Below are 13949 nucleotides of genomic sequence, written 5' to 3'. Positions count from 1 at the left end.
TGCAATCATCATCTAATCAGGTAAGTAAAAATAAAACATACATTTTAGTTTAGATTTCAGTGTTTAGGACATTTAGGTGATATTAGGACCTAGGGGCCCAATCTATGAGCATACATGAAAATTTTAATAAATAATGACACTTCTTTACTTAAATATTAAAGCAATGAGCACAGTAGTGTGTCACTGCAAATGGTCCACCTTAGCATGATGTGACGTCATCACGTGATCCTGTCACGACTCAGCTGTTGGACGGTGGGTTCACAGATCGCGGGAAATGTAAGTGGGATGTTCGAAGGTGAGCGCTAGAAATTTGGTATTTGTTATCTTCCTGCTTATAAAGATGTATCATTTCTTTTTCACCTGCAGTGTAAATCCATTCAAATATTGCACCCAACACCAAAAAAGAAAACAGAAAAATAAAAGAGAAGTTATACATCTTTTGTTTGTATGAAAAGATTTTATTAAATAAAACGTAAGATTATGTGTTGATACAAGACTAACGGAATTTTGTATTTGTGCTTTCCGGAAAATGAAAAAGAATTTAGTCTGAACACTAAAACCTTGTGTTTATTTAAAGATGCTTTGGGAAGTCCAAGCTTTCGGAGAGCATTTGAAGGCAGCACGAGACGAACGAGGAATAAATAGGAAGATATCCACGTAGCTTATATATCCATACGCCGTTACAAATGTGCCCGTTTGTTTAAAAAAAGCCTACTTTAATTTAGGAGATATAGGCGTTCATAGTGGCGGGGTAACGCGAATAAAACCCCACACCGGCCGGTCCTTTTTGCTGAAAGGGAAGAGGACGAAAAATGGAGCTGGAAGACGGAGTTGTGTACCAGGACGACCCGGGGACATCTGCGATGATGTCGGAGGCGGGTCTCGGGCCTGGCCAGCTCCATCTACCGCGAGTTTGAGAGGCTCATCGGCAAGTATGACGAGGACGTGGTGAAGGAACTGATGCCGCTGGTGGTGGCCGTGCTGGAGAACCTGGACTCGGTGTTCGCGGAGAACCAGGAGCACGAAGTGGAGCTGGAGCTGCTAAAGGAGGACAACGAGCAGCTCATTACCCAGTATGAGCGGGAGAAAGCGCTGAGGAAACATGCGGAGGAGGTGAGCTGAAAAAGAGAGTGGGAAAAGAAACAAAACAAGCTGTGTTTTTTTTTGTCTTTGGAGGTTAACGAGAGCCGCCTAGTATCCCTGAGGCAGGTGAATCCACCTATACACACGTGTCGTGGCAGCATCCACCTAGCCCACTCAGGATGTAAACAAGACTAACACCGGACTCAGTAGTTATAGTCGATGCTGAAGTAGTCAGGGCAATAGCACAGTAATCAGTATGTACTCACTAAGCACATCCACAAACCCATGTGTGAGCCCAGCTTCTGTCAGATAGATCAGTAATACACGAGCTTGGTTATTGCATCAGATTGTGAAGTCACATCTGAGTCCTGTGGGAGCCAGAATGAAGGAACAGGTGACGTGACTTAGCGTTTTGGGCCTTTACTCTACCCTATGTGTGTCTAAATACCTAAAACAGATAGGTATAAAAGCCATGCAGCTGTTAAAATACATTTACTTTAACTTTTCTATCATAATATGAGCATCAGCTCCAATATACATTGGATATTGGGGTGTGATGGTGCTATAGTATTTTAAGGAGTAAAGAAAAATATAAAAGGGATTTCTTTGCTAGTATAACTGGGTAATACTGAAGTTCTCTGAATACTGGGAACATAAGAGCAGTAGGATAAGGATTAACTGTAATACAGCGACCTCCAATGCAAGTCCTCCACTACCACTTTCCTGCAAATATTATGGGACTGAACTGGAAAAAGAACAGGCCTCAGTTCAGTCATGAGTGTAATGCCAAAGGAAAATATTCTGTTCCTGCTACAGCTTTTAGTTCCAAGGTAATAATAGATGCTGCAGCTTTGTAATTAATTGGTAGTTAATAAATGTATGCATTATTTTAGAATATGCCATGTTTAAATTTGATTTATTTACATATGGGGGCTTCTGCACAGAGTCTGCACACTTAACACATGCAGGGACAGACCGCTAAACAGTCAATGTGTGGGAAAAACTGCAAAACACGGCAGAGAGACAACTTGTCTAACTTCAGAGTGCATTTAGGATCAATAAAAAATGCAGGGAATGTTTTTTTTCTGGCTCCTGAGAAGCCCCTGTGCTCATGGATGGCACTGGTGCTGTTGTGGTTCACAGCGAAACTCACATGGCGTCCATGTACTCTGCCTTTGAAAATGCTGAAAAACCTTTATAGCGTGGCTCAGTTGGCAGTAGTTCGACGCATTAAACTTTTTTGGCAGAACCAGCCAAAGATTGGTTTTGAATCTGGCTGACTTACACAGTGCACACATGAGGAAACACACACTTGCTTGTATTGCTGCAGACTGTCAGGATGGGAACATTCTGGACAATTTGGATAAAAACTGTTGTAACCTTATTAAAAAAATAAAAATGTTATTAAAAAATGTCTGAAATCATGAAATCTACATGTTACCTAAAAGTATTAATATCATTGGATTATTATTGTCTATGTCATCGACAAACTGCAGCAACTTTGGTGTTTAATTAACTAATATTTAACAAATAACATTAAATATCCATTTATTTCTCTTTGTTGATGCGTATTTTCATAAATTATGGAGGAAAGTAGTCATAAAAAGGTTGAAATCTCATGTTTATTTTAATTTCATTGTTTGTTATTTTCTGAAAACTCCATTACAGAGCTTGTTGACTTCTTTAAGACATGAAAGATTATGATTCCTAATGAAACCAGAAAAACTCTACGCATCCTCATAGTGGCAGACATTATTTATCGGAGTCATAGAACTACATTCTTTCAAGCAGACTATGAGTAGATAGTAGAAAATTATTTTTAAACGTCGGCTGTCAAAACTCCCATGGCAGACAACTCAAGGAAACAAAAGTCGGGTACCAAAACTAAGAAGCTACCGAGTTGCAGTGGGGAGAACTGGCTAACTATTGTAAAAACATAATTCCATCAGTTAACACTGGTTCAACCGTAACCTGCAGACAGAATATGATTTAGATCTCAATGAAAAACATCTTCCCAGCCTCTGGATGAAAATCTCATGAGCATGCTTCCCTCTTCCCAGCAGTAGTTGTAAACTGTAATTTTCTTGGTTTTAGTTAATTGTTAAATTATTAAGTGTTCAAAAAAGTATTCTTTGCTTTTATTCTTTGAGTTAAGCCATAAAATAAAGCTTTTTAGACTTAGTTTGATGCTTTTTATTATCTTTGAAGAGCTTGCACACCTTTATTTTAGACTCCAGCTTTTCCTCCTGTATTGTTGTATTTTGAAAGCTCTAGATGAAATGTCACAAATGAACAATAACAAGGCCCTCTTTACGGCTTTTGAAAGCTCTATAAGGCTGTTGTAATAATGCTTAAAATCTAGAAAGACAAGAGACAGAATGTATGCTTTTAAAAAAGGAAAGCTCATTTTCTTTACAGCACACTTGCAGGATAAGTGTGTGTCGTGTTTTAGAAAGCATAATTCCCAACTTGTGGCCGTGTTTGTTTATGGTATCTGCACTGAGCCTCTGTTTTTGTAAGAACGTGACTCGGACCGTCTGCCACAGTTTGTTTCTTTGGCCCACGGCGAGGAAACCGGCCCAGTACACAGTAGACGGTAGTTAGTATAGTCAGACACGCAGAAGCAGGGAGACAGCAGAAACAAATACCCACAGACATTAAATTCAATCCAAACTCATTTAAAATCATAAAACTGCTGTTCATTAGATCGTCCGGCGACAGTTATTTTTAGTTCATTTCACAGAGGAACACTGAGTGGGAAGGGACACATCAGGCCTGCTGGTTACTTCCAGGTCATGTGATCCTTTCTCAAACTAGAAACATCCTCCAGCCTTCATTTTTGCATTTTCTTCCTTTGTTTTACCGTTTTCGTAATAAGTGTCAACAGACAAGACCCCAAGTGCACTAGAAGAAGGATGCTGCTTGCAGATGAATGTAATTTAGTAAATTTTTTGTGCATTTTGTGTACTGATTTATTACATCTAGTGAAATGGCAAAGTAAGCTTGCACAAAATGTCCATTTAGGATTGAGAGCAAATCTTTCTCTGACCCTATTACAGCAGGATTACCTCTTTTCTGATGCTATTCTAATTCAATTTCCGTTGATACACAAATGCAATCAAAGATGCAGAGATAAAATGAAAGAATACTAGTTAATTACAACATAAAAATAATTGATTTTGTGTACATTCGGGGATCTAGCTAGGCCAGTACAAAAATGGAGCCCAGTTTGTGGCTCTGTCTGTCAGTAAGAACATTGATTTCATTTTGCTTCTAGGTTAGTTTTGGGAACCCAGGCTTTTTATGATCAGAGTGTTACATTTACAAATACAACAAGTTCTCTTTAAATATGTAATAAATGCAACTATAGTTATTTTTAAAGCAACTGAGATTTTGGAGAATTCTTGTTTTACCTCTGCAGTCATACGAAGTACAAGGCTTTGTGAATATTTGTAAAGTAAAGGAAGAGCTTTGTGCCAACAGGAAGAAGGGGAACCACATCTGGGCCTCGGCTAGCTCAGCTGGACAGGAAGTGGACACATACAACATATTTTCCCATCCGGGGTCCGCCCAGAAGGGAACTGGAAGGAACTGAAATATATCATCCAAATTCTGAAAATAATCATTTAGCATGAAAACAGTTAATGGGATGACTGAGATTGTTCTTTATTCTGTTAATCCTCTGTATCAGTCGCTTTGCAACTATGCAATAAAACAGCAGGAAATCAAAGCAACTCTCACCTTAAATCATTTCAAACTGTGAATGCTAAATGAGATTTGATGGCTTTCAAATGAATTCTAGTTTTTATGACGGAGCCTTCTCTGTCTATCTGTGTTTGATCTGAGTAGAAGTTCATTGAGTTTGAAGACACCCATGAGCAGGAGAAGAAGGACCTGCAGAACCTTGTGGACCGGATGGAGTCTCACTCACGGCAACTGGAACTCAAAATCAAGAACTATTCAGACCAGAGTAAGCACACACACAGACAAGAACCCTTAGATTCTGTCCTGTTTTACCCAGACGCTGACCATCACTACTGGTCATAATCCCCAAAAATATAAATCATTATCTGTTCGTAAATATATTCAAAATATCTAAAAGTTCCATCCATCCATCCATCCATCCATCCATCCATGTGTGCTCAGTTTAATACACCGTCATCTCTGTCTTTGTAGGAAAATGGTAATAGGATTATGGGATTTGTGTGGGATTTGTGCACATATCTTGCTGGATTAAGCGGCACAGGAGAAGAATTTGACTCACAGTTTCGGTCTTGTTGGAAAATTTGGATTTGCAGACAGAGCGGTGCACAAAGCAGCATAGCTGCTTAAAGTGAGTCATTCACTTAAAGCTTGGAAAAAGATGGAAGCTCTCATTTTTCCGCCACTTCTTTTTATACATATTTCTCCTTGACTCACTGAGCACTAAAATACATGTAGTCTTTTCAGTGTACAGTTTGACTGGTCAGGGGTTGGAGCTAAATCACTGCCACTCCTTGTGGTAAATCATTAATCCATTTCTGGATGCTGAAGTACTTGATCTGAATGTTTTCAGGGTCATAGTCCACAGCTACTGTTCAGTCAACAAGGCCATAGTGGAACATTAAACACAATCTCAATGTGCCTGAGAAATGCCAAAAGTTGTCACAGTTATCTTATTGTTACCTGATGATGATTGTTAAAGATGATAAGGAAGTTATACAGGTCCTTCTCAAAAAATTAGCATATTGTGATAAGTTCATTATTTTCCATAATGTAATGATGAAAATTTAACATTCATATATTTTAGATTCATTGCACACTAACTGAAATATTTCAGGTCTTTTATTGTCTTAATACAGATGATTTTGGCATACAGCTCATGAAAACCCAAAATTCCTATCTCACAAAATTAGCATATCATAAAAAGGGTCTCTAAACGAGCTATGAACCTAATCATCTGAATCAACGAGTTAACTCTAAACACCTGCAAAAGATTCCTGAGGCCTTTAAAACTCCCAGCCTGGTTCATCACTCAAAACCCCAATCATGGGTAAGACTGCCGACCTGACTGCTGTCCAGAAGGCCACTATTGACACCCTCAAGCAAGAGGTAAGACACAGAAAGAAATCTCTGAACGAATAGGCTGTTCCCAGAGTGCTGTATCAAGGCACCTCAGTGGGAAGTCTGTGGGAAGGAAAAAGTGTGGCAGAAAACGCTGCACAACGAGAAGAGGTGACCGGACCCTGAGGAAGATTGTGGAGAAGGGCCGATTCCAGACCTTGGGGGACCTGCGGAAGCAGTGGACTGAGTCTGGAGTAGAAACATCCAGAGCCACCGTGCACAGGCGTGTGCAGGAAATGGGCTACAGGTGCCGCATTCCCCAGACCTGGGCTACAGAGAAGCAGCACTGGACTGTTGCTCAGTGGTCCAAAGTACTTTTTTTCGGATGAAAGCAAATTCTTCATGTCATTCGGAAATCAAAGTGCCAGAATCTGGAGGAAGACTGGGGAGAAGGAAATGCCAAAATGCCAGAAGTCCAGTGTCAAGTACCGCTATCGAAGCATCCTGGGCCTCCATAGACCTCAGCAGTGCCACAGGCTGATTGCCTCCATGCCACGCCGCATTGAAGCAGTCATTTCTGCCAAAGGATTCCCAACCAAGTATTGAGTGCATAACTGTACATGATTATTTGAAGGTTGACGTTTTTTGTATTAAAAACACTTTTCTTTTATTGGTCGGATGAAATATGCTAATTTTGTGAGATAGGAATTTTGGGTTTTCATGAGCTGTATGCCAAATCATCCGTATTAAGACAATAAAAGACCTGAAATATTTCAGTTAGTGTGCAATGAATCTAAAATATATGAATGTTAAATTTTCATCATGACATTATGGAAAATAATGAACTTTATCACAATATGCTAATTTTTTGAGAAGGACCTGTATATCCCTGCAGGCTTTCCACAGTGCTTTCAACAGGGTGATGTGTGTTTACATTTATTTAGTAAATGATCATGTCTTCTAAATGGGATCTTAGGTATTTTGATAATTTATTTAAAGGTATGTCCCTGTTTTTGCTTTAATTCATAAATGGCCAGTTTATAATTCATATATTGCTAATGCCTATTATATACAGGATGTTTACATTATAAACAAACCATATTTCCAGTTTAGGACATCCTAATGACAAGGCCGTTTAACAGCTTTTACACAGATGAAGGAAGTGACAGTTTCCTGTCCTCCTGTGTTTTGTTTTGCAAGTCCTGTATAGATGTTATTTATAGATATTATAGTTCAACCAGATGTTTGTGCACATATACTGCCTAGTAGCACTGAATATAGGGAAATAATTTGATTTCATAAATATTGTTTTATATTGTAACGATTATCTCATCTGCCCTAAATCTACTGTCATTGCAATGCTTCCAACTCAGTCTGTGACATTTAGTTTCTACTTTCCAGTAGAGTCTTTCCAGTAGAATGAATGTGTAATTGAATGCCATTTTTGATATTATCAATGCACTGACGTTATAGTTCCAATTTTCTAAATATGTAAGTTGAAGGTTGGCCTTAAGCTAATTTTCATGGAATAATAATGCCGAGGAGGTGGTCAGCTGGCACGTGATCCAGAGTGAGAGCCAGCCCAGTAAACGCCTCTTGTTGCTCTGGTTTTGTTGAGCCAGTAAATGCTTTACCTGCTGCTGGTGCTGCATGTGTGCTTTCTCCTGTGCTGCTTTCCTTTCTGCTCCGGTTTCAGGCAGGCAAAGCAGCCAGAAGTGGATTTGCTTACTTCCAGAGCCATGGAAGTGGTTTGTGCAATGTTCAATAAGCGATATGCTCCTGTGCGCAGCATAGCCCCAAAAGGTTGTTTCACACAGCAGAACTGTGTATGATTACATTTTGGAGCACAGGCAAAAGCAAATGTCAGTGAACTTATTTCTTTATATTTGTAAGCCCGGAGACGGTGATGCAAGAACTCAAGGAGCTTTTAGGCTGTTTTTATAGAATATCATCATATCAAAATGTTTGGTGTCCCAGAGAAACTGTCTTCATTGTCCCTGCTGTTATATTAGTATTTGACCAAGCAATGCTTCTAGCAGTCTTTTCATATAGGGTTGGGGTGACTGTTATTTCGCTTGGTATGCATGTTTTTAGTGGGTGTGGGTGGAGGGCTGGAATGAATCATATTAAAATAAATTTGTATTTAGCGGTTCAACTAACCAAATGGAGTCAGTGTACAAATGAACATGTTTGGGCATGCAATATGTTATTTAATCCTTACTAATAATAGAGGAGGCTTCTTATGCTTTCATCACCAGCGTTGGACAACACATTCTCTCGTTGATAAAAAGGCGTGGCTACTTGTCCTACGCTGATTTCAGACTTTGAGATTATTGTCCGTCGTAGACAAAATTACTGGTTGTGAGCTTGAATCGGAGGTGTGTGTTCATTCAGCGGGACGTGCACCTGTTGCTAATTTTGTTCCCTCAAGACCAACAACGACAAATAGAAGTCAGTGAAAACTGTGCAGTATGACTGTCTGTCGATTGTTATCAGGGTTTCCACTGCGCCTAAATTTCCTCATCTTCCTCTCTCTCTAATAATAAGAGCGATAACACCAGTAAATTGCTTTCCCTTCAGTGTCGGACTGATATAATTTCCGATACTATTTTTGCTGCTGCAATTTGCTGGTGCAGTTTGGCGTCTTGTTTGTCATCAGGTGACAGGAAATGGTATCTGGATTTGATCATATCGAGCTCAGTGTGACTCAAGTCCTGTATAATTGTTTTAAATCACACCAAGTGGCTATGATTAAGCAAATAAATAAAGCACTATCAAAATGAACATGTGTGTAGCTTGTAGACAACTGGGAGAAGTGGTTGACCCTCTATAGGGAGTGGGGACTAGGTAAAGCAAACAAATGTGAAAGCAAATAGATGTTTTCACTGTTCATATGTGTTGTAATCAAAGCTAAAGGTGGTCCAATATAAAGTAAATACAATCAGCATCAAAAATCTAATTGCTGAAATGAATTTCTAGCCTCATCCCAGTAATTTGTCATGCTCTCACTCAGGAAGTTGTGCAACATGACTTAGTTCACTTCCGTATTAGTCTCTTGGGATTTGATGAGTCAAACCAGCTAAATAAAATCCCTCTGTTTGTGTCAAAGTCCATGCTTGAATGAGACATCATTCAGCATGCAGATGCTGGAGCTGCTGTAACTGATAGTATTCAGGCTTCCCCCTGTGTGTGTCTGCAGCAGCAGCTCACAGCACGGTTTAGTCTAAAACTAGTGCACTAATAGGGGATTATGTGTTTTTGTCACTTTATACATCGACCCAACACCGAAACCCCTTCTCACTGATATTATTGGCCTGGTTGACTGAAATTATTTCCAAACTTTAATTTATAATATATTATTTATATATTAGTCAACAATCATGCAAAAGCTTAAAGTAATGTTAATGTTTTTATTTTGAGTTGCTCATTCCCTTCTTTTGGTTTTCCCTATATTCCTGGCACTGCCTTGTTTTACATGCCTTTAAATGACCACCTGAAACAGAACAGTGTTCCTGTCCCATTCAGTCAGCAGGTTGGAGGAGAATGAGCTGGTACTGAAGAAGGAATGCAACACTCTGCACCAGCGGCGTTCTGAGGTAAGGAGAAAGAAAGAGGAGGGAATGTTTCAGAGTAAATCATTATTATAACCCTGACATCTTCTCTGTTTCGCCTTTACTTGTGCAGATGATCCATAATTACATGGAACATATGGAGAGGATCAAAATGCAGCAGATAAGCGAGACGTCAGAGTCTACGACTGGTGGCCGGGTCAGGTGAGGCAAGCTTGTTTGGGACAGATGGATAGGAACTACCTTCATATTCAAACAATATCTGAGTGAAGATTTATTTTGTCTTTCCACTTGTCTTCGACCTCAAACCATTTTTGAAAATCTCCATCTAGGAAAGAGCGGCCTCTTTCTTTGGGGATTTTTCCCCCCTCTGGTGGAGCGTCTTTGATAATCCCAGATTCCCACACCAGAGTGGAGACGCCAGGCACAGAAGGCTGGAGGTTTTCTGACTCCTCTCAGTTACTCTCCAACACTAGTCTGAAGGTTGGTGTGTGGATGGCTCCTCCCTGGGTTGTTGTAATGGGATTTTCTTTTCCATAAGAGAATAATGTAAGCCTTATTGAGCAGACCCTACCAGGCTGCTGACTCATGGAGGCATTTAAAAAGATGAAAGGTTCTGAGCTCTGTTGCCTCTAAAACTATGCCTTTTTTCAGTGAATGAGCCTGCTGTGAACATCTGTCATTCTGATCTACTAGAGTTCATCACTTGTCAATCTGAATTAGAAAAATTTTAAATAAAATAAAAATGCACATCTATTCACATTAAAACAAAAACACATAAAATTTAGAATACGGTATAAATGCATTTCTCGCCTGTTTCAGGTTTTTGTACTAAAGCCTTTCAATCGATGAGTTTGGGCTCGGATCCATTGGAGAAAAAAAAATGGAGAGCCTTTAATAAGGCTCGTGTGTGACCACAATGTCGTTGGGCTCTGACAAGGCCACCTCTGTTGTCAGACCTTTCTTTAACCACTGATGAATATGCAAGCTTCCTTTCCCATAGCGGCCAGTGGAGATAATTAAATGTGCCACGTAAATGTTACTTATTGTTACGTTTAGTTTGCTTCTACTAATGATTTACATTCTTGCCAAAAAGTGTTTAAATTTGTTTTTTGTTTGTTTTGGTCACAACTAAATGTTTCCGATCGTCGAATGAATTTTTATATCAGACAATGATAACCTGAGTAAATATAACAAGTCGTTTTCATACAATGGTTACATTTTTAGGAACAAAACACATTTTTTTCCCCAGCCACCCCCAGTCTGGGTTATTATACCAGACTTGTACAGTCAAGAAATCACTTAAATGATTTTTCGACAACATAAAATAGGCTAAAAAGATCTCAGGACGCAACAGATCTGTTAAATAAATGTAAGAATTGTTGAAAAACAAAGATGTGAAGGGTTAACAAGCTTTTTGAGGACTGTGGGTCTCCAGAGAACCTGACTGAGAGTTATTATTCACAAATGGAGAAAACATGAAACGGAGAGGAACCTACCTACTAAAATTACTCCAATAGAGCATCAACAATCTGTGCTCCAAGTCACTAAAGAACTCAGAACAACATCTAAAGCACTACAGACCTCACTTGCCTCAGTTGAAGTCAGAGTTTATGATTCTACAATTTAAAAAAAAATTCTGTAGGCTGTCGGAAATTGGAACATTTTGGAAACTGTTGCCATGATGTTCATTTTCTGAAGTGTTAAGTTAATTTTACAACAGATCTAAAAGTCAAACATGGAGGTGGCAGTGTGATGCTCTGTGGCTGCTTTGTGGCTTCAGGACCTGGACAATGTGGCTTAATTATTTGAACCAGGAAATCTGCTCTCTTAAAGGAAACCCCGGTGGAGAATGTCCGACTATAACATCGTGGCCTGAAGCTCAGGCTCATACTGATTATCCTGCAGGAAAATGATGGAAAGCACACCAACAAGTTGATTCCCATTTTGGAGTGGCCTAGTCAAAATGTGTCCGGCTGTGGTATGACCATTAAAGGGTTGTTCATGCCCCCAAAAAACCCTCCATGTGGCTGAATTAGAACAATTCTCAAAAGAAGAGTGGGCCAAAATACCTCCGGAGGGATGTAAGAGATCTGTTGCCAGTTATTACAAATGCCTTATGGTTATCAGGTTTAGGGTTAACAGGTCCAGTAGGACAAAGAAGCAAACGCAGGAGAAATCTGTAAGTGGGTGGATAGTTTTTCACAACATTATATGTTGCAGGAATCAGCATTTATAATTCTAATTCAATTTATAATTACAATTGCGATTGATGTACATCCAGAAATTGTGAATAATTGTAACTGCTTATTTTTTTTTAGTAAGATAATATAGTAATGTTATAATACATTATTTACTCAGCTTGTTAGAGTCTGTGAAAGTTTCGACCAGGAGGGTGGCAGCATTGTTTCATCGCGCTGCTTATTTATTTATTTATTTATTTTTCGTTGTTAAAAATGGGACCTCAGCTCTACAGAACAGTGCATGACTGGAGCAACGCTGGTGCTTTGTACGCATCCAGTCACAGAGAGAAAGCTGCAATCCGATTTCCTGTTATTGTGCAGGATGTTTATTGTAAAAGCAAGGGACCTTTTAATATCAGGAGTTTTTTATGTGATCGAGGGCACTTGTGTTTAAACAATGAGGTCATATTCATGTTTATCTTCGGTTTTTCCTGCAGACCGAATAAATGCATTTAATTACATGCATGTGACTGCATGTTAGTCATTATATGCAATATCATTTATTTAGGCCAAACCATTTCAGTGCATCTAAAAATTATTTCAAATGTATTTCCATAATATTTTCAAAATAATAGCTTTTTTTGCTTATGCTTGAGTAGAACAGCTGCCTGGAAAAAATATAATAACTGCTCCAGACATTAATCAACTTAATATTTATTATATCTTTGTTATTTAAGATGCTTTATTAAAAAATCAAAATTTTCATTTTTTATTTCTGAAACTGATTCATATTTTTCACCACTTTACTAATATTAAAAACTACATTAGTGGCTAAAAGTTTTGATATTGACAGAAATGTAGCTTTTTTTTTTTTTTACTAACTTTACTGCTTCACTGTTGCTTCTTCTATGATATATTGAAGTTCAACAATAAATGTTCAACAAGAAAAACGTTTTACTTGTATATGCATCAATTTTATGAAACCTGTCCGAAGGTTCTGAATAACATCAAGATCTGGGAATTTTTTTGCCAGTAGATCTAAAATGTGAAAGATTGGATCCCTGAGCCTCTTAGTTATCACATTTGTTGCTGGAAAAATCCTAGTTGAAAACAAAATTGCTTCTCAACCGGCGCAGTTGCTCCTGGAGGGTATTTTGATACAACTCCTTTTTTAGAGCAAAATTATAATTCAGTTTACTCTCTTGAACCCTCATGATGCTTTACTGTCGTTATGACACAGTTATAACCTTTTCCTCTCTGGACAGCCTTTTATCCGGACACTGAACGCTTTTTATTGTATTCTAGAATTTAAGCAAATTACCACAACAAGAACTGAAGCAGCAGAGTTTAAAAACAGAAAAAATATTTCCCTTAACCCCAAAACATGTTGCAGAAGCTAAAATGTTTTAGTTTTCTTCCCACTGCTTAATTATGTTCAACTTCAAAAGTGAAAAAATGTTAGGATATGGGAAGACAAATTTAGTTTTCTCACAATAATTGTTATATACTATTTCAAACTAAAACTGCATTCATAATTGTTAAAACTATGAATGATAAGACGTTTTAATTGTATTTATATGGAATAAAATGCTTTTCTTTCATGTTTAAATCTTAAATGTTCAGAGTTCAGAAGCCTTGTAGGCTGAAAAACACTTTTCTTTCAACTGGCTTTTCCTTTATCTTTATCTAACTACTAATTTAAAACAATTTATGGTGCTTTATGTGTTGCATTACACTGAGAAAAATGCAGAACTTAGCTTCATTAAAGACGTTATGACATTATAGTGTTTACAAATGCACCTTTTCATTCACTTCACAGTCATGCACACTTCTGAATGTCTGCATTTATGCTGAGTTGCTTCTGCACATGCAAGCCTTATTCTTACTCTCCCCCCCCCCAAGCAGTTGGACTTTGTCAACCCCCCGAAGGAAAGGGAGGGTAAGAGTGTGCAGGACCCTACTTGGGGGAATTCACTGGCAGACGACTGCAAGGTAGTTGGACGAGTGTGTGCACCGGCTCTCTGGCTGCTGACGTCACAGTTCATTGTTTGCATGCGTGTGTGGGCAGTAA

At 38.6% G+C, this 13949-nt stretch overlaps 1 protein-coding gene across 1 annotated transcript in view; it reads left to right on the top strand.

Annotated features, from left to right (window-relative positions):
* Positions 1-606: 606 nt before the first annotated feature.
* LOC124862860 (C-Jun-amino-terminal kinase-interacting protein 4-like) overlaps positions 607-13949 on the top strand; it is a 45226-nt gene continuing 31883 nt past the window's right edge. The window contains 6 exon segments of the mRNA XM_047357040.1: positions 607-875; positions 877-1113; positions 4933-5053; positions 9652-9722; positions 9811-9899; positions 10028-10178. Coding sequence (XP_047212996.1) covers positions 813-875; positions 877-1113; positions 4933-5053; positions 9652-9722; positions 9811-9899; positions 10028-10178 — 732 coding nt within the window. The 5' untranslated portion in view covers positions 607-812.

The sequence above is a fragment of the Girardinichthys multiradiatus genome, chromosome X, assembly GCF_021462225.1.
Source record: "Girardinichthys multiradiatus isolate DD_20200921_A chromosome X, DD_fGirMul_XY1, whole genome shotgun sequence".
Classification (NCBI taxonomy): domain Eukaryota; kingdom Metazoa; phylum Chordata; class Actinopteri; order Cyprinodontiformes; family Goodeidae; genus Girardinichthys; species Girardinichthys multiradiatus.
Note: the sequence above shows the minus strand (reverse complement) of the source record. Positions and strands in the feature narration are given on the sequence as shown.